This window comes from Pelodiscus sinensis, chromosome 2 (genome assembly GCF_052426305.1).
Source record: "Pelodiscus sinensis isolate ZL-2025 chromosome 2, ASM5242630v1, whole genome shotgun sequence".
In the NCBI taxonomy this organism is placed as follows: Eukaryota; Metazoa; Chordata; order Testudines; family Trionychidae; genus Pelodiscus; species Pelodiscus sinensis.
The window spans coordinates 3528952-3554436 of record NC_143053.1 but is presented as its reverse complement, the minus strand read 5'-3'; the positions used below and the strand labels follow the sequence as shown (position 1 = coordinate 3554436).

Genomic DNA, 25485 nt, shown 5'->3' with positions numbered 1-25485 from the left:
GATGGACCTTTGGTCTGACCCAGTACGGCCATTCTAAGCTCAGGGCTCAGGGTCGGGGGTCTCACTGGACCTCCTTGATTTTCATGCAAACCTGCTCCTGGGTGGCCAGGCTGGCAGCTCTCCTGCCCTAGACGGCCACTTTCCTGTGCCTAGTGCGGAGATCGTGGACGAGGTCCAAGATGTCTGCACTAGACCAGGCGGGTGCCTGCCTCTTGCGGTCCTGGCCAGGCTCCCGAGAGCTGCCAGCCTGGTCCCGGGAAGAGGGGGAGGGCTGGGAGGCATCAGGTGGCTGGCTCATGGCGTGCCGGTGCAGGGTCTGCTGGCTGGATGCTGGCAGGCTTGCACCTGGCATGGGCACCGTAGCCAGCCCGTGCCCCTTTAAGGGCTCCGGGGCCGGGAGGGGGGCATACGAGTTTCCCTGGTGGTGCCCAGAGTGGCCACCTGGGCAAGCTGGGGAGGGCTAGGCTCCCACTAGTTCGAAGTAAGGGGCTACACAGCCCTTAATTCGAACTAGCAAGTTCGAACTAGGCTTAGTCCTCGTGAAGTGAGGTTTACCTAGTTCGAACTAAGCGCTCCGCTAGTTCGAATTAAGTTTGAACTAGCGGAGCGCTAGTGCAGCGCCTATCAAAGTTAATTCGAACTAACATCTGTTAGTTCGAATTAACTTTGTAGTGTAGACATACCCTTATAGTCCTAGCCTTCACAACCTCCTCAGGCAAGGAGTTCCACAGATTCACTATGCGCCGTGTGAAGAAGAACTTCCTTTCATTTGTTTTAAACCTGCTGCTCATTAGTTTCATTTGGTGGCCCCTAGTTCTTATATGATGGGAACAAGTAAATAACTTTTCCTTAGTCACTTTCTCCGCGCCACTCATGACGTTCTAGACCTCTGTCCTATCCCCTTTCAGTCTCCTCTTTTCCCAGCTGAAAGGTCCCAGTCTCTTTAATCTCTCCTCATGTGGGACCCGTTCCAAATCCCTCATCGCTTTCGTTGCCCTTCTCTGACCCTTTTCTAACTCCAGTCTATCTTTTGGGGGATGAGGAGACCCCATCTGTCCGCGGTATAGAGAGCACGTCGCCTTCTCTGCCACCTTGGGGGTGTTGCTCACCCAGCCGAGGGCACTGAGAGTCGTGCGCACATTCCCCAGGGCTGTTACAGTTCACCGAGCTTGCCAGGCTTACTGAGTCCTGGGGGCTCATGCTGCAGCGCTGCCTGCTGCGAGCCGGCCCAGGAGTGGGTGGGGGCAAGAATGAGGGTCTCTGCGCTCCCTTTGGAAAGGGCAGGCGCTCACGGAGCCCCCGGCCTCTGTGTGCGTGATGTCTCTGCGCTGTGTCCGGTCCACTGCGGATGTAGGTCTGTGCCAGCCCCCAGCTCTTTAGCTCAGGCTGCAGAGACTCCTGCTTGTAGCTCTGGAAGGCCCTGATGGCTCATATACTGGCATATTAAACCCTGAGCAGGAAAGACTCTCAGATCAGGGCAGCTGCACCCAGAGGGGTTGGCGAGAATAGCAAGTTCTAAATCAGTAGCAGGAAGCACTTCTGTAGCTCCTTCCACCTACCCGGCAGAATCCGCCAGCTGTGAGACAGGAGCATCCCTATTTTACAGAGAGGGAAACCGAGGCACAGAGCAGGGACGGGACCCAAAATCTGCAGCTGCTTAGTGGCAGCTGGAAGAAACTGGAGTTGCCCTGGAGTTTCATATGGAGGGTGTGGCAGTCTGTACTTTGGGGGCGCGCCCTGTAACTCCCTGTTTCTCGTGCACACAGTTGCGTAGAGAGCAGGTCATGTGAGGCGCGAGGGGACAGGTTCCGAACTGCTGAATCCCACACTGCTACCTACATAGGGCTGTCTCTAGTGCGGGTGAAGCTGTGAGATTGTGTGGTAGGGTTGTCGCTAGCACTTGCTGTCATTTGGGGAATCGGCCAGCTGTCAGCTCCCAGGAGACCACAGCAAGGAAAGGAGCCGCACCCGGGCAGGGAGTCGGCAACCGGCAACAGCGCTTGGCCAGCAAGGGAGTTACTGATCGATGAGCCACCTGCGCTAAGTCCCAAGGAATTGCCCAGACTCGCCTGGGGACTCAGCAGAGCCCACCAGACCCGCCGGGACGTGTGGTCTCCAAGCACATGGACCAACGGTGTAAAACAGAACCAGGGCCTCAGGCCTCTTCCTTTCTCGTGTCTCCTCCTGAGCTGCGAGCAACAAGGAACGGCAGCCAGGAGACTGGCCCAGGGGTAAGGACAAACTTGACTATTAAGGACGGCAGAATCCAGGGGGGTGGGGAGAACCTGCTGCATCCGGCTGTTGCCCAGTCTGAGGGCTGGGAGTTGAGGCCTGTTCACGTTGGTGCAACTCGGGCGTTTTGCTTCTCTCTCCCAGCCTCTTAAAACCTCCCTTGTCGCCGAGGCACGTCCCAGGAGCTCCCTCCGCCAGCGAGCGCTCCCGAAGCGGCTGGCAGGGCGCAGGTTTTCCAAAGGCTGGCGCATGCCCCTGTGCCCGGGGCAGAGCGGTGAAGCCGTTCCTGCCTTTGCACTGCTCAGCTGAGCCGGGGAAGACGGTCTGTGCCCGGGGCCCAGCGCTGGGGGGATTTGGCCGGTGCCTTGCCCTGAGCACGTTGGGAATGGCTGTGGGAGCAGTCGTGTGGTCGGGCTGGGCGTGGGGCTCCGCCGCGGCCGTGCTGAGCAATCACCGCACCGGGATTCTGCTCCCCCCACAGCCTGCCTGCCTGGCTGTGCTCTGCGCTGTCGCCAGCGGTCCCTGCTCAACTGGCTGTGAGCCGGGGCGGGTCACTGAGCAGCCAGCCAGTATCACTGGGGCCTTCGTGAGAGTCGGTTGTGCAGCTGCGGCACAACATGGGCGATGCTGATGAGAACCTGCCAATCAATGTTCCCTCTAATTTTTTCCATCCATGTGCGGAATGAATGTTATGTGCCCTGAGGCATGTGCGGATGTGCACCACCACTACACACACATGCTGCCGGCTGTGGGTGCTCCTCTAATCAGCTGGGCAGCCTTTGACTCTCTCTGGGTGGCCACCCATGTGCTCAGCTTGCAAGGTTGACGGCTGCTACCTAGGCCCAGTGGAGGCCTAGCAGAGCTACCTCCTGCCCCGGAAGATGCTGTTGCGTGGCAAGACGGCTCTGCACACGACAGAACAGAACCGCCCCTCGGGTCAGAGGGCGCTGAGGCAGAGAGAGGCTGCGAGACGGGCACATGGAGCCTGCAGAGGGGCAGGAGCCCCGGTCTCTGAAGTCCTAGGCGTAGCACGTAGGGCACCAGCCTTCATGTCTTTCCCAACGAGCTGCCTGGCTTGGCTAAAACTAGCACGGGGATGGACCCGGGAGCCAGGCTGTGCTGCAGGAGATGGAGCTGGGCTGCCCCGCAGGGGATGGACCCGGGAGCCGGGCTGCCCCGCAGGGGATGGACCCGGGAGCCGGGCTGCCCCGCAGGGGATGGACCCGGGAGCCGGGCTGCGCCGCAGGGGATGGACCCGGGAGCCGGGCTGCGCCGCAGGGGATGGACCCGGGAGCCGGGCTGCCCCGCAGGGGATGGACCTGGGAGCTGGGCTGCCCCGCAGGGGATGGAGCCGGGCTGCCCCGCAGGGGATGGAGCCGGGCTGCCCCGCAGGGGATGGACCCGGGAGCCGGGCTGCGCCGCAGGGGATGGACCCGGGAGCCGGGCTGCGCCGCAGGGGATGGACCTGGGAGCTGGGCTGCCCCGCAGGGGATGGAGCCGGGCTGCCCCGCAGGGGATGGACCCGGGAGCTGGGCTGCCCCGCAGGGGATGGACCCGGGAGCCGGGCTGCCCCGCAGGGGATGGACCATGTTAGCTCATGTCCTCTCACTGGCGTCCATGTCCATGGACCATGTCCTCTCACTGGCGTCTCGACACCTGCGCCGAGCGCTGTGTTCTTGCACCCTCTGACAGCCACGTGTGTAACCAGAGGGGGAGGGGGGATTTGCCTCAGGTGGCAGTAAGCCAGCTCCCTGTAGGGTGGGCATAGAACTCAGGGCGGCAGAGCCCTCAGAGCCATCGAGTCCAACCTCCTGCCCAAAGCGGGACAAACCCCGACTCCATCATTCCAGGGCTTTGTCCAGCTAGGACTTAAACACCCCTAGGGATGGAGACTCCACCCCCTCCCCAGGGAACCCAGCCCAGCGCTTCCCCACCCGCCTAGGGAAAGAGCTTTTCCTAATATCCCACCTAGACCTCCCCCACCACAACTTGAGCCCATTGCTCCTTGTTCTGCCACCTGCCCCCACTGAGAACAGCCTCTCGCCAGCCTCTGTGGAGCCTCCCTCTCAAATCCCCCCTCACTTGTCTCTTCTGCAGACTAAATAAATCCCAGTTCCCTTTGCCTCTCCTCTCAAACCATGAGCTCCAGCCCCCTCATCATTTTTGTTGCCTTCCTGTGGACTCGCACCAGTTTGTCCACATCCTTTCTGTCATGCGGGGGTGGGGGAGTAGGACTGGACTCAATATTCCAGCTGTGGGCTCAGCGGTGCAGAATCAAGGGGAACAATCACTTCTCTGGATCTGCTGGCAATGCTCCTCCTAATGCACCTAATATGCCATTAGCCTTCTTGGCTACAAGGGCGCCCTGTTGACTCCTATCCAGCTTCTCATCCACTGTATCCCCAGGGCCTTTTCTGCAGAACTGCTGCTTAGCCAGTCGGTCCCCAGCCTGTACCAATGCTTGGGATTCTTTCATCCCAAGTGCAGGTCTCTGCACTTGTCCTTGTTGATCCTCATCAGATTTCTTTCTTTCTTTCTTTCTTTCTTTCTTTCTTTCTTTCTTTCTTTCTTTCTTTCTTTCTTTCTTTCTTTCTTTCTTTCTTTCTCCCTCCCTCCCTCCCTCCCTCCCACTGATGTAAACAAGAAGCAGGAGCGTTTTGGGGCATGCCTCCGAAGCCAGGCCACCACACCGTGCAGCCGGGCGGGCATGGGCCCACGTGCTGGTAGATTGTCTCTGCAATTAGGAATCCCCAGGCCAGACAACGGCTTGCTCAGACGTGAGAGGCGCAATCACAGTTGCTCCCTCTAGGTGGGCTCCTTGCGAAGCCAAGTGCCGGGTGCTGCAGAACGCAGACATGAAACCCCACCCCCGCAGGGCCTGCTCCCGCCTATGCAGCATGCAGGTGCTGTCCCAGGCATAAGCCAGTCCCCGATGCCCCCTTTAGGGTATGTTCTGTGCTGGCCTTTCCCGGTCTGCCCGCCCCAAAAGCCAGCCTGGCACGCAAAGCCCCCGCGGCCTCCTCCTTAGGAGGGCTCTGCTGCACCGTGGCTGCCACCGAACTTGGGCCCATCTGGCATGACCGGTGCTCTGTGTCGGCTGCCACAACACTCCGAGATCAGGCGCCCCAGAGACGGCCCCTCAGCAGTGCGGCTGGCGCTCCGCCCCTTCTCCTTCGTGGGGGGGAAAGGCCCAGGCTGGGGGCTGGCTCTGGTGTTGTCTGACCTTGGCCCTGTCAGGCCCGGCGGGCTGATGGGTGCGCAGTGTGGGGGTCGCTGGCCTTAGGGTTAGCGCCACAGCAGGAGGGGACGATCGATTCTGCATTGTCTGCAAGCCGAGACTCGACCCTGCCCCATTGTGTCGTTTCGTTCCCTCTGTGGTTTGGGCACGAGCCTGCTGCTTGTGCCCTGGTCTTGGGACGCATCTGGGGCCACCTGGGAATTCCCAGCTCCCGCTCAGTTGGATCACGGGGGCAGCAGGGCAGAGACTCTCCAGTAGCTACTAGCAGTGTAGGGTCTGTGACACACAGCTCCGTACTGGTTCCCTGCAGGGCCCCTTGCACCCTGGTCAGGAGTATCGATCTCTGGGCTGCTTTTAACCGTGCGGGGCTGCTGAAGCTTGTCCTTTGTGACTTGGTTTCACCCCCTGCAGCGCTCCAGGAATGCCCCCAGTGGTGTTCGAGGCCCAGAGTCGGAAAGCAGCCATTAAAGCGGCCAGAATTCACTCTTGGCGCTGGCCGATGGGGTCAGCGCAGTGGCTGCTGCTCCCCAGTAGTAAACAGCAAGCTCGGCTGTGCTGGGCCCTGGCCCGTAACGCCGCCACAGCGCTGGGGCCCAGCTCCCTGGGGCCGCCTGTCGGTTCTGCCCCGCAAGCCCTCCCTCTGCGTGACTTCGGCAGCAAAAATACAGACCCCAGAGGCTGAGGCTGCAGCCGATCTCCTGGCATGGCTTCATTCTCCGCATGGGGGGGCGCTTCTCTGCCCCGGTTGGGGACTCCCAGGAAATGCTGGCTGAGGGGGAGGGATGTGGCGGGGAGAGCCAAGGGCTGGGTACACGGGGCCTGCATTCCCCTCCCAACTGCCACGGGCTGGAGCCCAGCACCGCAGGCAAACCAGCCTCCCTCCTTTCTGTAGGGCCCCGTCGTGGAAGCGGGGAGGCGCCGGGACAGGCCCGGGCCGGTGCCAAAGGCTGTTTGAAGTTGGCTCTTCGCAGCTGCCGGGAGAAAGTCGTGAGCCATAACGGTGTCGCGTTCTGCTGCCGGGCACGTGGCGTGTCTGCCTCTAGTGGCTGGCCCTGGTGGCTACTGCAGCCTGCGCCGCGACGGGCCGGACCCCTGTGCACGCTGGAGGCCTGACGTTGTGAGAAGGGCTGTGCAGGCGCCTGTGCTTTGGCAGCGTGGCCAGTGGAAAAGGGGTGAGACAGGGCACCTGTTCTAGACCCACGGGGGCATTTGCATAGCCTTCCTCCTGCCCACTGCCACGGGAGTGTGGAAGAGCCGCCCATCCGCCATCCTGTGCCCCGGGGCAGGGCCCGCTCCGAAGAGGGACCTGTTAGTTTTGGGCGTGGAAACGGGGAGCTGCCCCCGTGCACAGGGCTGGCACACTGCCGATGTGACCCACCATTTGCCTTCCCTTGTGAGATGCTGATGATGCAGGTGCCTCAGAAGTACCAGCTGTTCCTCGCGAGCCCACCGCAATCAGTGGGGTGGAGCTACGACATCTGGGGCCGTGCATACCGAAAAGGCAGCCTCCCTCGGGAGCAGCGTTCCCTGTAAGCTGAGCGCTTGGGCAGCCACTCAGGAGGGATTCAGATGCCACCTGGTTAATTAGCAGAGTGCCCCCAGCCGGCAGCATGTGTTTCTGTGGGGTGCACATCTGCCCTTGCCTGGGTGCACAGAACAAAATGCATCCCGCACACAGCTGGAAGGAATGAGAGGGCACAGTGCTCGGGGCTTGGGCTCTGGGCTGCTGGAGGGGGGCGAGCGCTCCTACCGACTCACCCGAGGAGAAAGGAAGGGTCACAGCTCCGGCCCGCCACAAATCTGCATTTTAAAGCATGGTCGTGGGGCTGCTGGCGGCTCCAGGCTAACGGCCATTTCCGGCCCCACCGGGCTCCTGGGACATCAGCCGCCAGGTGCTGGTGGGTAAAGGTCAGACGCTCCGACCGAGCGCGTAGCACACGCTGGACTGCCCATTGCTGGCGAGGCCGTCAGGCTTGGAGGGAGCCGACGCAGCCCGTGGAGTAGCGGGCCTTTAACCCGCCAGCATGCCGTCCAAGATCCCAGAGGCGGCCACGGCATCGAGGGTGTGAGCAGCAACAATGTGGAGCCAGGAGCCCTTCTCCGCTGGACTCTTCTTTGCGATGGAGAAAGATCACTGGGAGGGGGGTGGGCGTTTTCGGGGGGGTCTTACGTAGATGTGGGGCGTCTAGTGGAGGAGGTGCTGAGGGCTGGTGAGTGGGATGCTCTCCCCACGCCTGGCTGTAGGGTTCGGTCATTGCTACGTAGCCCCGTCGTCTCTTTTCCCACACGTCTGAGTGTTGGCGTCAAACCGAAGAGGGTCTGAAACAAGCGGGCTACAGTTCTCTGTCCCTTCCCACTTGTCGCATCTCCAGCCTCTTGTGATCAGCCAGCTTTGGTCATGAGGAGTTGGCAAAGGGTTAGATTTAGTACGTGCTTCGTGAGGTTGTAATAAATGGCTTGTCACTGGCTGTAGATTATTGTAGAGTCCAACAGACCACTAGCACCCACCGATTATAGCATCTAAACCAGTGTTCTCAACCTTTTTTTATAAAGTACCCCTTTACAAAAAATTGTAAGTACCCCCAGTACCTAGTTTTCAGACACAATTTTTTTTCTACTGTTGCAACACATTTGTTTAAACAACTTAATCGTAGCCAGGCAGGCGATGAAATTTTTGGGTGTAAAAAGTTAAAAAATAATACAGTGCTGTAAAACTTACAACAAAAATTTGCAGGACAATGTAGCACTTTTAAAGACTAACAAGATGGTTTATTAGATGATGAGCTTTCGTGGGCCAGACCCACTTCCTCAGATCAAATAGTGGAAGAAAGTAGTCACAACCATATATACCAAAGGATACAATTAAAAAAATGAACAAATATGAAAAGGACAAATCACATTGCAGAACAGGAGGGGGATGCGGAGGGGGGGGGAGGAAGGAAGGTAAGTGTCTGTGAATTGATGATATTAGAGGTAGGGAGAGTGGGATGTTTGTGAGTTAATGGTATTAGAGGTGATAATTGGGGAAACTATCTTGGTAATGGGTGAGATAGTTCAAATGTTTGTTGAGTCCTTTTTGGAAAGTGTCGAATTTTAAAATTGATCTTGGTCAAGTCACTTCATCTCTCTGTGCTTTAGTTCCCATTAGCAAAGCAGGGATGCTGATAGTGACTCCCTGTGCATGATGATTGGGTGAATGGGCCGGTGCCATTATATATGCTGGCGCTGTTTACAGTCGTATCAAATCTGCCTTTAAAGACTAACCCTCCCCGGCAGAGCATGGGGTAGTCCTAGAAAAGCTGCATGGCAGCAGCCGGAGGTGTCTGGAAAGGTCCCTGTGTGTTATCGCCAGTTGCGTCCTGTCCGCAACCCTCCCGCTTGCTCCCCTTCCTCGCAGCCCCAGCGTCACTCGGACGTTCCCGCACTCCTTGGCGCTCCGGTGTGTGCTGGGCAAGGCACACCGCAGTGAGCAGCCCTGCTGCCGCGACGGTCGCTGAGTCGCCAGCGGGACAGTACAGCTGGGCTGTTCCTAGGCTGGAGCTGCCTCCGCGCTACAGGACCAGAGCTGTAACCGCGAGCTTCCCGTTCCCTAGGGGCCTTACAAGCTCAGGGCCGGGAGTTCGCCCCCTTCCCAAACCTTTCCTAGACGGAACAGGAAGCTCCCGCTAGTCCAGGGGCAGGCAAAAGGGCCTTGCGAGCCGGATCCCGTTAATCCAGCCCGCGGGGGCTCTGCCGCTCCCCCGCCCCCGGGCCAGTCAGGACCTGGGGACCAGGGAGTGCGCGGTCTCCTCCCCCTGCCCGGGGCACGCTGTGCGCCCCCTGCAGGGCGGGGACAGGCAGTGAGAGACTTTCTGTGCTCCCCCACCCAGGCCCTGAGTGCGTCAACCGGGGACTGGGGACTGGGGGCGCGTGCGAAGTCTGCCCCCGCCCTGCAAGGGCTTTGGATCAGACCCTGGCTTTTGACTTGTATGTGACCCGGGTTGACTGCGCTGGTCCCGGGACACTCCCGTGACAGACGTGGTTCAGAATAACACCACAAGCCCAGGAGCGTTCAAGTGTCCTTACAGAAGCTCTTAGCACTTGGATTGTCCCAGCCTCGCTTGGCGTCAGTGACACCTCTCCGAGAGGCTGAAACCGCTCAGCATCCTCACCCACGGCTGCTGCCGCTCGGCCTCTTACGGGGTCAGCTTTGCCCCAGCGCCAGCTGAAGGCTTCCCCTGTGTTTAGGTGGCTGTTCGCCAGGGCACAGAGCGGCAGTCGGGGGCTCTTGCTTTCCGTTACTGCGTGGCCTGAGGACCCGACCTGTTTTCTGCCAGGGAGTGAGGAAGGGGCTCTCGGGTCTGTGCGTTATTTTGAACACTCTCCTGCATTGACGTGTGCCGGGAATGTGTGAGGCCAGATCGGAGACCGACAGGACGTTCATTTGCAATGATCCCCCTTTTGGGCAGTGAAGAGAGCGAATCCGACCTGCCTGCTGTCGCCTGATAGCGTGGCTGCCCTCTGGCGGTTGTAGAGACGTTCATCCCTCCGGGCGCGACACGTTACAGGCCATTTCTCACTGTCACACACCAGGGCGTGGGGGTCATGCCTAGTGGTCAGAGCCATGGCAGTCATGCCTAGCGATCCGAACTGGATTCAGGGCTGGAGCGAGGAAGCAAGCAGAGGAGGAGAGCTGGGCCGCAGCGAGGTAGGAGCAGGGTTGGAGCAAAGGAAGCTGTCATGGGCCGAGAGGGCAGAGCCGCTAATGGATCAGTAACTGGTCAAAGGCAAGAAACACCCGGCAGGGGGAATGGCCGTTTTCACAGTCCCCCAGAGGCTGGCACTGGGCCAGTCCTCTTCGGCGTGCTCATAAATGATCTGGCCCGGGGGGTGGACAGTGGGGCGGCCCCGTTTGCAGATGATGCGGAATTACACAGGGTAGTTCAGCCCAAAGCTGCCTGCGAGCGGCTACACGGGCATCTCAGCCAGCTGGGTGACTGGCCGATGGGAGTCCGTGTCCGTGCAGGCAGAGTGACGTCGCCCCAGCCCCGCAGGCCAAACGAGGCTCAGTGTTAGCTGCCACCGCTCGAGAGAGAGGCTCTTGGAGTCATTGTGGGTTCTTCTCTGAACACCGCTGCTCAGTGGCAAAACGCACAGAACGCTGGGCGCCACTGAAAGGCAGAGAGAGGTAGAAAATACCATACGACCACCGTGTGGATCCATGAACTGCCCCCGGGGAGAATACCGCGAGCACTCGGACGCCCCGGCTCTACCACTGCTAGAATGGGGAGGAGTACAGAGGTGAGCGAGGGTCGGGGACTGTTCATCTGTGACTGGGGGCGTGTGGCAGAGGTCTATAAAATCAGGAACAGGAGGAGAAAGTGAGCAGGGAAGTGCTGTTAGCCCCGCCCATGACGAGGATCAGGAGTGGCCCAATGAAATCAATAGGCAGCAGGTTTAATATAAACAGGAGGAAGCATTTCTTCACCTAGTGCGCACACAGCCCGTGGAACTCCTCGCTAGAGGATGTTGTGAAGGCCAGAAGTATAACTGGGTTAAAAAAAAGAATTAGAGAAGTTCTTTGAGGACAGGCCCATCAGTGGATGATGGTTCTTTGAGGACAGGCCCATCAGTGGATGATGGTTCTTTGAGGACGGGCCCATCAGTGGATGATGGTTCTTTGAGGACGGGCCCATCAGTGGATGATGGTTCTTTGAGGACAGGCCCATCAGTGGATGATGGTTCTTTGAGGACAGGCCCATCAGTGGATGATGGTTCTTTGAGGACAGGCCCATCAGTGGATGATGGTTCTTTGAGGACGGGCCCATCAGTGGATGATGGTTCTTTGAGGACGGGCCCATCAGTGGATGATGGTTCTTTGAGGACGGGCCCATCAGTGGATGATGGTTCTTTGAGGACGGGCCCATCAGTGGATGATGGTTCTTTGAGGACGGGCTGTGACAGACCGGGCCATGTCTGGGCACAGCTAAGGGCATCCGCTCAGGGCGAATTGCTCAAATCCGGGGTTCCTTACAGCCCCCGACTGGCGACCTCTCCACACAGGCCACAAACCAGTCCCACAGAGCGCTTCAGCTGCCTGCCTGAAGCCTCCCAAGCAAAACCCCTCCGACACCCCAGCAATATCCGTGCCCCAGATGGCCCCGGGCCTCATACACAGGTGGGGGGTCCTAGCACCCAATCCCACCTACCCCGAACAAGTCCTGTCCGGTTCCAAGAAACCAGCCACAGATCCCTGGTCAATTTACCCTCTGGACCTTACCCACAAATCACGCTGGGCCAATCCTTTAGAATCTATATCTAAAGGTTTATTATTACAAGAAAGAAAAGCATGAGAGTAAGGTTATTAAAGTACAGTACGTTACATGCACCGAATCTCCCAGTTCTCGATGCAGGCTCTAGCAGAGATGTTGCAGCTGCTGGTTTAAAAGTTCTTATTGCACATCCTGCGATCAGGATGGGTTCACAGGTCTTCCAGGCTCTTCAATCCCTGCAATGCTGCCTCTGGGATGAAGTGCTGAGCTGAGAACAAAATGGCATCGACCACATGGCCTCTTTATACTCCTTCCTGGCCTCTTCCAGTATGCAGCAAGTCACCTGGTCAGGTTTCCTGCTGGCTGCCCTCAGGTGACAAATCCCATTCTTTGGGTGTGTCCATAGCCTATTGAGAGTCATTGTTCGACAGGGCTTTGCTACTCAGCCTGTCCATAGCCATGCTTAACCACATTCACAGAAATATTCAGCTTCCACACAGATTACAGATCTACACACACAGACATTATATATTCACATAAACAGTGTACACAGGATCAGAAAACAACAAGCTCCCATTCAATACCCCACATGGCTCCCTTTCATACAGATTTCTGGGGCCAACACCCCCACCTAGGGGTGCAGCAGCGATCTGGCTGCTTCCCTCCAATTTGGTAATGTGACACCCCCAACGCAAAATTGATGCAGGAAGTGATGCCAGTAACATCACTGAGGGCATCACAGGCCTCCCCAACCAAAATGGTGGTGTGCCTCAGTTTCCCTTCTTACACAGGACCTTCTGGCTGGAACCCTTTTTGTCCTGTAAGAAGTTCCAAGACCAGTTACAAGTGTTAACCACCAAATAGCAACATCACAATGTCCCCTTACATACCGTCTGTCGTTTGGTACATCTCCAGACAGATTACATGGTATTTTCATAAGCTCATGCACACTGTATACCGTTACAATTCTCTGCAACAATAATCCATTGGTTACAAGAATTAACATCAGTAACAAGAACAATCCTATATCAGGTGTATACTGAAATTCTCCCTCAGGCCCCTTCTCTGGCCCCACACCATTGCAGTTTTGGCCCTTCAGGTTTAAACTGCAAATCTTCTTGGCCAAAACAAGTCCTGCCCCTCCCCCTTGTCCTCTGGGCTCCAGGCCTGAAACCTCTGGCCTGACCGAGACAAAGGGCTGGCTGGGCGTGACTCCCTGGCTCACAATGGCCCTGGAATTCTCCCCCTTCCCCCACTCAGTGGGGTAACAGCAGTAAGCTGTAGACTCCCAAGTCTCTCCTCTGTCCACCTCCAACCTCTGTTTCCACATGGAACCAGATATCAACCTCCCTGATTGAGTATGAGTGTCCACCGTGTCCAGAGATGGGAGCGTAACTGCCATCTCCTGCATCCTAGGGAGAGTGACCACACAGCTGTTCTGCTCTGCATACTTAGCTACCCAGCCCTTCTCCTGAATCTGAGACACTAACTTCCCACTCTCCTCATTCACCTGGGAACAATCCTGTCCCACACACACTGACTTCCCAGCAAGCTGGTCACCCACAGTCACTGGGTTAACCGCCTGCTCCAGTTCTCTGGCTGTTCCTGCCTCCTCTGGAACAACCCTCAGTCCCTCCTCTTCACCACCATCCACACTGGGTTTCCCTAAACCCAAGTCAGTGGAGTCACTGTTAACAGACAAGTTCTGTCTGTCAGGCACTGCAACAAGGGCCTCACACAAGAAGCTGCTGCCTTTTACAGGCAGAGCTTTCTCCTGAATGCCTTCTCCCAGCAAGGCCCTGTCACCTCCCTCAGTCACAGCAAACTGCTTGCTACAAGCACTGCCAGGACTCCTCCCTATGAGCTTCCTTAAGCAGCAGTTCACCCTTCCCTGGCTCTGCAGCAGCCTTGCCCTGCTGAGCCACAACCAACTCCTCCTGCAATTCCCTTACTCCCTGAGTCATCTCTGGCCCCTCAGGTGGATTCACTGATAATCCCCTCTCAGGCACATAGACAGACTCACAAGAGACAGGGTCAGAGGCATCTTCACTCCCTGTGCAGCTCTCTAGATGGCTGTAAACGTCCACACCATCATTAGGCACCAGAGTTAACACACCCTCATTCTCTCCTTGTGCCCGGGCTAAGGGGTCTCCCTGCTCCCACCGAGTAGCTCCCCCCTCTGCCAGCAACACAGCAGCATCAGGCACAATATCAGGGTCACCACTGTCTGGTCTCTGGGGTTCTGGTAAAACACTGACTGACTCTACCTGAGTCACCTCATCCCTCTCCCCAGCAGACACAAACCTTGGGTCACCCCCTTCCTGGGCCTTAGCCATATCCAGACCCAACTCTGGGACAACCACACTGCTCTCAGCCTTCACAGGCTGTGGGGCACCTTCCGCAGACATAGGAAGAAACTCTTCCCCACACACAGCCAGACAACCAGAGACAGCTTCTCCCTTGTCCCAACACCCCTGGCTAATCTCAGTCATACAGCTAGCCACTGGGACAGCTTCCTTTACTGCCCCCTTGCTACTTCCACCAGCCAAATTGCCAGCTTGCACACACTGTGCTTCTTCACACAAATCACTTTCAGCTTGTGCAGGTTCAATTCCACAAACCTCACCAGCCACCAGCTCCTCAACTAAAACTTCACTCTGGCCAGCCACTCCAGGCTGCCTCAGGGAAACATTTCCCTGATTTCTGGGGTCTTCCTGCCCTGGTTCTGATTCCAGCCTCACCTCTGAGGCATCAGACGGGCCCTCACCCACAGGCTCACATATAGAGACACTTTCCCCTTGGTTACAGGGAGTCTGACCAGCTCCAGGAAACTTTCCATACCCACATGCACCCCCTTCCCAAACCTCCCTGTTAGCTACAGGTAACACAAAAGGTTTGCATTTACACATGCTTTGGGGTTGGGTCATCACATCAGCTGGGTAAAATACGTCTGCCATATCATAAGCATACCCCATACCCACAGAGTTATACATTGAACCTTCAGGAGGATACAGTCTCTCTTGTTCTTTTAGTCTCTTAAGCTGGAGGTCAAGTCTAGCATTTTCCTCCTTGGCTAGGGCCATCTTCTTTGCATGCTCTGCCTCTTCCCTCCTCTGTCTCTCAGCATATTCTGCCTTTTTTTCCTCAAGTTCCCGATCCATCTCCTTCTGTCTCTTAGCAATTTCTTCATCTGCCTTCCGCCTTCTTTCAGCAGCCTCCTTGGCTTGCTTCTGCTCCTTTTCATCCACATCTCTGGTTAATAACAGCACTACCAGATCTAGTTTAGAGGCCCTTTTCCTAAAGGCAATGCCTCTCCCCAAGCACAAATCCTTCAGAGCACTTTTGCTCAGACTCTCATATAGTTCCGGGATCATCGCAGCGGCTCTTTAATCAACCAAACTCTCAACACCGAAAATCAAATTTAGACAGCGTGGGGTCCTGATCCCAAAGCTCAATTGACCAAGATCTGTGGATCCTGCCGACTACGCCACTGTGACAGACCGGGCCATGTCTGGGCACAGCTAAGGGCATCCGCTCAGGGCGAATTGCTCAAATCCGGGGTTCCTTACAGCCCCCGACTGGCGACCTCTCCACACAGGCCACAAACCAGTCCCACAGAGCGCTTCAGCTGCCTGCCTGAAGCCTCCCAAGCAAAACCCCTCCGACACCCCAGCAATATCCGTGCCCCAGATGGCCCCGGGCCTCATACACAGGTGGGGGGTCCTAGCACCCAATCCCACCTACCCCGAACAAGTCCTGTCCGGTTCCAAGAAACCAGCCACAGATCCCTGGTCAATTTACCCTCTGGACCTTACCCACAAATCACGCTGGGCCAATCCTTTAGAATCTATATCTAAAGGTTTATTATTACAAGAAAGAAAAGCATGAGAGTAAGGTTATTAAAGTACAGTACGTTACATGCACCGAATCTCCCAGTTCTCGATGCAGGCTCTAGCAGAGATGTTGCAGCTGCTGGTTTAAAAGTTCTTATTGCACATCCTGCGATCAGGATGGGTTCACAGGTCTTCCAGGCTCTTCAATCCCTGCAATGCTGCCTCTGGGATGAAGTGCTGAGCTGAGAACAAAATGGCATCGACCACATGGCCTCTTTATACTCCTTCCTGGCCTCTTCCAGTATGCAGCAAGTCACCTGGTCAGGTTTCCTGCTGGCTGCCCTCAGGTGACAAATCCCATTCTTTGGGTGTGTCCATAGCCTATTGAGAGTCATTGTTCGACAGGGCTTTGCTACTCAGCCTGTCCATAGCCATGCTTAACCACATTCACAGAAATATTCAGCTTCTACACAGATTACAGATCTACACACACAGACATTATATATTCACATAAACAGTGTACACAGGATCAGAAAACAACAAGCTCCCATTCAATACCCCACATGGCTCCCTTTCATACAGATTTCTGGGGCCAACACCCCCACCTAGGGGTGCAGCAGCGATCTGGCTGCTTCCCTCCAATTTGGTAATGTGACACGGGCCCATCAGTGGATGATGGTTCTTTGAGGACGGGCCCATCAGTGGATGATGGTTCTTTGAGGACAGGCCCATCAGTGGATGATGGTTCTTTGAGGACGGGCCCATCAGTGGATGATGGTTCTTTGAGGACGGGCCCATCAGTGGATGATGGTTCTTTGAGGACGGGCCCATCAGTGGATGATGGTTCTTTGAGGACAGGCCCATCAGTGGCTGATGGTTCTTTGAGGACGGGCCCATCAGTGGATGATGGTTCTTTGAGGACGGGCCCATCAGTGGATGATGGTTCTTTGAGGACGGGCCCATCAGTGGATGATGGTTCTTTGAGGACGGGCCCATCAGTGGATGATGGTTCTTTGAGGACGGGCCCATCAGTGGATGATGGTTCTTTGAGGACGGGCCCATCAGTGGATGATGGTTCTTTGAGGACGGGCCCATCAGTGGCTGATGGTTCTTTGAGGACGGGCCCATCAGTGGATGATGGTTCTTTGAGGACAGGCCCATCAGTGGATGATGGTTCTTTGAGGACGGGCCCATCAATGGATGATGGTTCTTTGAGGACGGGCCCATCAGTGGATGATGGTTCTTTGAGGACGGGCCCATCAGTGGATGATGGTTCTTTGAGGACGGGCCCATCAGTGGATGATGGTTCTTTGAGGACGGGCCCATCAGTGGATGATGGTTCTTTGAGGACGGGCCCATCAGTGGCTGATGGTCGGGGATGCAGCCCCATACTTTGAGGGTCCCTGACTGCCTGCAGTTGGCGCTGGTTGGCGGGAAGGACCACTCCGAATTGCCCAGTTCTGCGCATTGCCTTGAAGCATTGGGCACAGGCGGCCGCCAGGGCGCGGGGCTAGGCGGACCATTGGTCTGACCCAGTCTGGTGATTGTGGGAGCGAGGCAGGCACGGGGAGACCACGGGCATTGCGCAGCAGGAGATCAGGTGTTGCTCTTTGCCAGTCGTGCTGAGGGGCCCAGAGGCTGCGGGTGCCTGGGCAGGCACAGCTGCAAGTCCTCATCATGAACTCCCAGCCGAGGGTCCATCTCCCTGGGGCGAAGCGTGGCCGGCGCGGGGCCATCGCACTGACGCAGAACGTACGTGGGTCTAGGCTCACGCTGGCCGTCAGCCTGGGGGTCAGCTGGCCGCAGCTCTGAACTGCTAATGCCATGTTCCCTCTGCATCGATGCCTCTCTGTCAGGAATGGCTCCTGCTACCCCATCAGAGCTCCCAGTACCACCACCCCACCAGCCTCCTCGTGCTGGCCATCGAGCGCCTAACAAAGCTCTGGAGAACACCGCCCTCCCCCCAATAATTATTGGAGCAGCAGCAGCTTCAAGCATTTGAAAACTGCCCCCATCATAAGACTGGCTTAAACATCCTGAGAGATTTTTAAAAGGTAATGTGATCTGGGGGCTCTTTTTGTTGCCCTTCTGGGGGTTGCGCCTGTAGGGAGTCAGGTTTTCAGGCGTTTCTGTGCAGTCACGAGGACAAGCAGTTTTTTTCCATGAATGAAAGCTGGGACCCTTGCCTAAGAACCCGACCCAGGCGTTGCAGAACTCCGCCCAGACTTGCAAGGCGCCCAGTAATCCCTGAGAGTTGGTACACTCCTATTTCAGGGCCAGGGTCTGCTCTTGGATCTCCCCCCTCCCCCTTTTCTGCCGGGGACCAGGGTGCCGGCCATGGGAAGAACCTACGTAAATCCAGAGTGGCCGGTTTTCTAATCGATCGCCTCTAAGAACTGTGGGGGGCGGGTCTCTGGCCTGGGTTACACAGAGGGTCAGACTTCCTGGTCGCCACGTCCCTTCCGGCCTTGGAATCTGTGACCAAACAGACGCCCGTGTGACGGCCGTTGGGAAAGCGCCTTCGGGGGGAGAGGAGGATGGAACAAAGTAGCAGTAGGCTGATGGGACCCCCGGTGACCGTGCTCCCCGTTCCTTGTACTGCCGCTGGGTAAGGCGCACTGTGATGTACGTGTCGCGTCGCAGGGGCAGGTCCCCGCTGTGGCTGTCAAGCGAGAGCTGTTTGCCTCCCGGAGTTGCTCTTGGAGGTGGAGCTAAGGAAAAGGGGCACTGAATGTCTGTGACGATACAGCTTTGCTGTAAGGAAATCCAGGGCCTGATCCAGAGCCCATTGTTAGGCTTGCCAGGTGTCCGGTATTGCACTGGAGAGTTCGGTACTCGGCACTAAAATGCCCAATATTTTCTGATTTTTTTTTTCCCCCAGCCAGGAGGCAAAAATCCCAGGTGCTTACCAAGGTCCGCAGGGGAGCTGTCCGGCCCGGCGCAGGGAGGCAAGATGGAGGGCAGCTGCCAGCAGCTTCTTAGGGCCAAAATGCCTCAAAAGCATTTCTTAAAGGGGCCACGCTGTGGGGTTTTAAAATTTTTTTTGCTTAACAACTCTCGGGTCCTTTTTATTTTTCTCAACAATTTTGGTCTCCCCCTTTTTTTTCCTCAACAGAATTTTTTCCCCGGTGGGGTTTGTGGCTTTTTGTGTGTGGGTGGGTGGGGAGGGTCGGTATTTTTGGTTAAACCATCTGGCAACCCTACCCGGTGTCTTCAGCGCGCGCTGGGGCAAGCCCTGGCTGAGTTGTTTGGCATGTCTGGGAGCTGGTTACGGTGCTTCCAGATGGGAGCTACTTGTGGTGAGCAGTGTTCCCTCTGGTTTTTATCCATCTGTGTGCGGAATAAATGTTATGTGTACCGAGGCATGTGTGGCTGTGCACCACCAATAGAAACACGTGCTGCCGGCTGGGGCCCTCTGCTAATCAGCTGGGCGGCCTCTGAATCTCTGCTGGGTGGCCGCCCACGCGCTCAGCTTACAGGGAACACTGGTGGGGAACCACACTAGTGCGACAGTCCCCTCAACTGTGTCAAGTGACCCTCTAAAAACAGCCCCTGGTCATGGTCACGAGGTGACTCCAGCTGCTCTTGCCCAGGCTATGATGCAGGGATCAGCTGTGAAGCTTGTATTCACGCTGGCTCTGGACGGATGCTGTCGGCTGGCGGGTTCCCCAGGGCTGCCTGCGGAAGCGGGCCCTGCGGGGCGGTCCTCCAGCCGGGCCCGGGGAGAAGGTTCCACGTGCCAGGGGGCGGTGGGGAAGAAGGCGCCGGTGCCGGTGGGGGAGGCGAACAGACGGGCAGTGGAGCAGAGGGCGGTGGGGAGAGACACACTGAGATATGAGAGCGGAGAGGCAGGAGAGATGGATGCAAAGGTCTGTGGGGCAGGGATCTAGAGACTCGGCCGGGATGCGGTGGTGGAGCCAGCGAAGGGCCTGGGGGTGAGGCTGAGGGGCTGAGAGGAGGGAGCCGGGAAGATGAGCCCAGCAGCCGCGATTGGGGGCAGTGGGGCGCCCTGGAGGCCAGGGTGGCGGGTGGGAGACGGAACCACGCAGACAGCAGGGAACGGCCAGAGCCCGGCGGCTTTGCCGGGGAGAGTTGGGCCTGGCCTGGCTGCGGGGAGCAGGCGGAGCTGCCGTGGCGACGAGAAAGGGGGAGCCGAGGAGCTCAGAGCGGGGATCGCAGCTGGGCTCCTGCCGGGGGTGCTAGCTCTGCCCCGCCACCGTTCCCCAGGGCCTGAGCTGGAACAGCCCACGCCGGGCTAGCGGGCACGTGTGCTTTTCCGCTTCCTCGCGCCCCGGGCGTGCGCCGCACTGCCTGGATCTGGGGCGGGGGGCCCGTCGCCGGCCGCACCGCAAAGCAAAGGCCACGAGAAGCCCGGGCGATGCGCATTGACCCCGCCTTTCTCTCGATTCGCCCAATTGGCTGGAACGGCTGTCATGTGACCAGAGATAACGTAGCTGCCGAGCGTGCTCCACCCCGCCGTGCGCGGGCCTGGGGCGCAGGGTTCTGGGAAGCGGAGGCAGGGCCTCTGATCCCGGGGCCACTGAGACTCTCCCCTCGGGTGTGGAGCTCAGGCCCAGGCTGCGGGCCGTAGGGTGGGCGGCATTTCCAGCCTCGCTCGTGAGACTCAGCCCCGGCCTTTGGAGTCAGAGGCGTCCCGCAGCCCGGGATCATCCCAGCAAGCAGCTTTCGGGGCCTGGCATGTGCCAGGCAGCGCTCACTGCGGGTGCAGCCTGGGCCAGCGCTGGGGCAAATAGGGATGAACCTCCCCCCCGTGCAGAACAGGAGAGGGCCCAAGCCTCTCGGGGCCCTGCCTCAGCCCTGCGCGCTGCCCGGGGGGCGAAGCCGCCAGAGCTGACGTGGGACCCAGCGCTCTCCCTCCCGGACCCACGCCGAGCTCCCGGGGCTCCTGCTTTTCCGCGTGCGGGGACGCCCGGCTTGACTCTGCTCTCTGTTTTCTCTCGTAGGGGTGGCAATAAGCACTTACGCCAAGTACTGTTACAACAAGCTCCAGAAAGCAGCCTTGACGGGAGCAAAGAAGGTACCGTCTGGCCCTGCGCCTGTTTCTTTCTCGTTGGCTTCCGGCTGGGATGCGCAAATGTCCGACTGTCCTTACAGCCTGCCCAGGGCGGAGGGGGTGTAGCCCCGTGGGCGGGGGGTAAAGGCGCGGCATGTCCTAGAGACGGGAGGGGCAGCGAGGGCAGACCGTGGCTGTGTCATGGCCGTTACTGCGCGGGGGCTGGGCTCTTGCCGGAGAGCCGGCGTGGAGGGGCTCTCGTGGAAGTGTCTGCAGGCAGGTCTGGGGCGAGTGACTTGGGCTGGGCCCATTATCCAAGATCGGGGCACTGTTCGGAGCTGGGTTGCCAGGCAGTTCCGCTGTCCACGACTGTGCCGGCTTGCCTGGGCGCCTGGCATTGCTGAGCACAAGGCCCCGAGTGGGGCAGCCGGTGCCCCCGGGGACAGGGCCCTTGGTGCTCGGCACTGCCAGACACATGGTAATAGCCAGGCCATGCCCCCCAGGGGCTTCTGCTCCAAACTGCTCCCAGTGCCAGCCTGCCGGGCACCCACAGCCCTGCCCCCCCTGCTCTGGGCAGGTAGCTAGAGCCAGGCTCCCAGTGCCAGCCTGCCGGGCACCCACAGCCCTGCCCCCCCTGCTCTGGGCAGGTAGCTAGAGCCAGGCTCCCAGTGCCAGCCTGCCGGGCACCCACAGCCCTGCCCCCTCTGCTCTGGGCAGGCACCTAGAGCCAGGCTCCCAGTGCCAGCCTGCCGGGCACCCATAGCCCTGCCCCCTCTGCTCTGGGCAGGCACCTAGAGCCAGGCTCCCAGTGCCAGCCTGCCGGGCACCCACAGCCCTGCCCCCTCTGCTCTGGGCAGGTAGCTAGAGCCAGGCTCCCAGGGCCAGCCTGCCGGGCACCCATAGCCCTGCCCCCTCTGCTCTGGGCAGGCACCTAGAGCCAGGCTCCCAGTGCCAGCCTGCCGGGCACCCACAGCCCTGCCCCCTCTGCTCTGGGCAGGTAGCTAGAGCCAGGCTCCCAGTGCCAGCCTGCCGGGCACCCACAGCCCTGCCCCCTCTGCTCTGGGCAGGTAGCTAGAGCCAGGCTCCCAGTGCCAGCCTGCCGGGCACCCACAGCCCTGCCCCCCCTGCTCTGGGCAGGTAGCTAGAGCCAGGCTCCCAGTGCCAGCCTGCCGGGCACCCATAGCCCTGCCCCCTCTGCTCTGGGCAGGCACCTAGAGCCAGGCTCCCAGTGCCAGCCTGCCGGGCACCCATAGCCCTGCCCCCTCTGCTCTGGGCAGGCACCTAGAGCCAGGCTCCCAGTGCCAGCCTGCCGGGCACCCACAGCCCTGCCCCCTCTGCTCTGGGCAGGTAGCTAGAGCCAGGCTCCCAGGGCCAGCCTGCCGGGCACCCATAGCCCTGCCCCCTCTGCTCTGGGCAGGCACCTAGAGCCAGGCTCCCAGTGCCAGCCTGCCGGGCACCCACAGCCCTGCCCCCTCTGCTCTGGGCAGGTAGCTAGAGCCAGGCTCCCAGTGCCAGCCTGCCGGGCACCCATAGCCCTGCCCCCTCTGCTCTGGGCAGGCACCTAGAGCCAGGCTCCCAGTGCCAGCCTGCCGGGCACCCATAGCCCTGCCCCCTCTGCTCTGGGCAGGCACCTAGAGCCAGGCTCCCAGTGCCAGCCTGCCGGGCACCCACAGCCCTGCCCCCTCTGCTCTGGGCAGGTAGCTAGAGCCAGGCTCCCAGTGCCAGCCTGCCGGGCACCCATAGCCCTGCCCCCTCTGCTCTGGGCAGGCACCTAGAGCCAGGCTCCCAGTGCCAGCCTGCCGGGCACCCATAGCCCTGCCCCCTCTGCTCTGGGCAGGCACCTAGAGCCAGGCTCCCAGTGCCAGCCTGCCGGGCACCCACAGCCCTGCCCCCTCTGCTCTGGGCAGGTAGCTAGAGCCAGGCTCCCAGTGCCAGCCTGCCGGGCACCCATAGCCCTGCCCCCTCTGCTCTGGGCAGGCACCTAGAGCCAGGCTCCCAGTGCCAGCCTGCCGGGCACCCACAGCCCTGCCCCCTCTGCTCTGGGCAGGCACCTAGAGCCAGGCTCCCAGTGCCAGCCTGCCGGGCACCCACAGCCCTGCCCCCCCTGCTCTGGGCAGGTAGCTAGAGCCAGGCTCCCAGGGCCAGCCTGCCGGGCACCCACAGCCCTGCCCCCCTGCTCTGGGCAGGTAGCTAGAGCCAGGCTCCCAGTGCCAGCCTGCCGGGCACCCATAGCCCTGCCCCCTCTGCTCTGGGCAGGTAGCTAGAGCCAGGCTCCCAGTGCCAGCCTGCCGGGCACCCACAGCCCTGCCCCCCCTGCTCTGGGCAGGTAGCTAGAGCCAGGCTCCCAGGGCCAGCCTGCCGGGCACCCACAGCCCTGCCCCCCTGCTCTGGGCAGGTAGCTAGAGCCAGGCTCCCAGTGCCAGCCTGCCGGGCACCCATAGCCCTGCCCCCTCTGCTCTGGGCAGGTAGCTAGAGCCAGGCTCCCAGTGCCAGCCTGCCGGGCACCCACAGCCCTGCCCCCTCTGCTCTGGGCAGGTAGCTAGAGCCAGGCTCCCAGTGCCAGCCTGCCGGGCACCCACAGCCCTGCCCCCCTGCTCTGGGCAGGTAGCTAGAGCCAGGCTCCCAGTGCCAGCCTGCCGGGCACCCATAGCCCTGCCCCCTCTGCTCTGGGCAGGTACACTTCAGTCTTCCTGCTCACCTTTTAGAGCCCCCTCTGCTCGCTACCTGCCCCGGAGCTGGCACAAGATGCTGCCACGGCTGGCTTGGAGGCCTCCAGGCGGAGAGGTCGTGGATCCTGGAGGCAGTGCCAGGGCAGGGGCTGTGGTGGGCCCCCCCCCATGGGCAGATGCTCTGTTGTCTCTGCAGCGGCGTGCCGCTCTGTGCTGTCAGCTTCAGGGCAGTGCTGGGCCCCTGCTGCTCCCTGGCACAGACTGAGCTTTCAAGGCCTCCCGCAGGGCACAGCCGGGCAGAGCCTCCTGCGTCTTACCCGCCCTTCCCGGCTTGTACAGCCCATTGCAGGCATGTGAAATCGATCGTTCCCTTCCCAAGCACTTTCCAGTGGACTCAGCTTCGCACGCCTCAGTGATGGGGAAACTGAGGCACGGAGCGGAAAAGTGACTTGGCCACGGTCCCACAGTGAGTCAGGCAGAGCTGGGCACAGACCCTGATCCCCAGTCCTGTGCCTGCCCCCTGGCCCACTCCTGGCTGCGTGGGGCTCCCATTCCATGCCAGGCACTGGACTGTGCATGGGGTCACGGTGGGCCTTCCATCCGTCGCACCCGTCTCCTTCCGAGAGTGCCGTGCTGGTGAGCAACGCCCAGCTGACCACCTGCAGACCACGCCCTGGTGGCCACTGAGCTGGGACAGGCTGGCCCCCCTCTACCCCCGGCTCCCCCACGGGGCCTGGCCTTGCCCTCCACGCCCAGTCCCTGGGCTGAGCAGAGCCCTCATCCTGCCGTGGGCCCTTCTGCAGAGATTGCCCACAAGGAGGCATCTGTGGAGCTGCCATTGCAGCGGCTCTCGGCAAGTCACAGGCCACCAAACAGCCGTTGGAGGGTCGCCGCCGGGCCCCTGAGAACATCGGAACGGCCACACGGGGTCAGACCAAAGGTCCGTCCAGCCCCGTGTCCTGTCGGCCGACAGTGGCCAATGCCAGGTGCCCCAGAGGGAGTGAGCACAACAGATAATCCTCACGTGATCCCTCCCCTGTCACCCACCTCCAGACAAACAGAGGCAGGGACACCATTGCTACCCATTCTGGCTAACAGCCGTTGATGGACCTAACCCCCATGAATCTATCTAGCTCTTTTTTGAACCCTGTTAAAGTCCTGGTCTTCCCAATATCCTCTGGCAAGGAGTTCCACAGGTTGACTGTGCACGGAGTGAAGAAAAACTTCCTTCGGTTTGTTTTAAGCCTGCTGCCTACCTGTCCCCTCCCAGGCTGAGGCGAAGCTGCTGTGCAAGAGGCTGGTTTATCTCCCGAGGAAGAGCCGATCTGAGCTTGGGGTTTACTTGTCTAAAAAGCAGGGCAGGGCCCAGGAGTCCCAAATCTCACCGCAGCCGCCCTGAGCCCTGTCACACGAGACAGCCCCAGAAGCGAGTCAGAGACGTAAGACGTCTCCTCTGAGCCATTGTCCACAGCGGGGCCAGCGCGTGAGCGATCGGAACGCGCAGCAATGAGTCGTAGGGCAGGCGTGTTCCCAAGGAGGATTTCAGCTCTGTGACAGCGTCTCAGGCGGGTGGGTGGAGCCGGAGAGGGAAAGAAATCTGGAAAATATTTTCTACGATTGGAAGGAGACGAGCCTGGCTGCTTCTCGTGCGGTCTCCCTAGAAGAAGCCGTGTCAGAGCCTCCCCACAAGGCAGACTGATCCGGGGTAACCTGGGAAGCCCCCGGAGGAGAGATGTGCGGGAATCAGATCCCCACGGCGGCGGCAGAACGTGCGAGGGACACGCGTGCTCTCATGAGGCAGCACGGAGGAGAAATCCACCGGTTCTTAGATACGAGGTCTGAAAGGCCTCTCCACTCACCCAGCCTGACCCCTGCACAGCCCCGGCCCTGGGTGTCCCCGAAGGAATTCCTGTTCCAGCTAGAGCCGTCCCTTGAGAGCCCCGCCCAGCTGGGCTGCCCTCAGTGGGAGCTGTTTCCCGAGAGTCGTTACTCTCGCTTTCCAAAGTGGGCAGCCTCTTTCGAAATGCGCCGAGCTTCCGCAGCCGCTGCGTCCTGTTAGAGCCCACATGCAGAGCCCATTCCTGGCCCCTGCATAGCTGTCTAGGGCAGTGCTTCCCAGCCTGTGGAAACAGCTGTATTGCTGGGCGGCTCCCGGAAAGGTTAAGAGATTGAAATGGGGTCCAGATGCTCCAGAAGGTGGGGAACCGCTGTCGTAGGGGGTGCAATGAGGTCACCTCGACCTTCTCTT

General features: G+C 59.5%; 1 protein-coding gene across 7 annotated transcripts in view; it reads left to right on the top strand.

Annotated features, from left to right (window-relative positions):
• ARHGAP39 (Rho GTPase activating protein 39) overlaps positions 1–25485 on the top strand; it is a 360347-nt gene that overhangs the window by 293221 nt on the left and 41641 nt on the right. For 6 of the 7 annotated variants that reach the window (XM_075919971.2, XM_075919969.2, XM_075919970.2 and 3 more), the window contains one exon: positions 20519–20592. In XM_075919971.2, coding sequence (XP_075776086.2) covers positions 20519–20592 — 74 coding nt within the window. Of the gene's footprint in view, positions 1–6362; positions 6643–20518; positions 20593–25485 lie in introns of those variants that run through there. The other variant, XR_012901161.2, reaches the window with a different exon arrangement.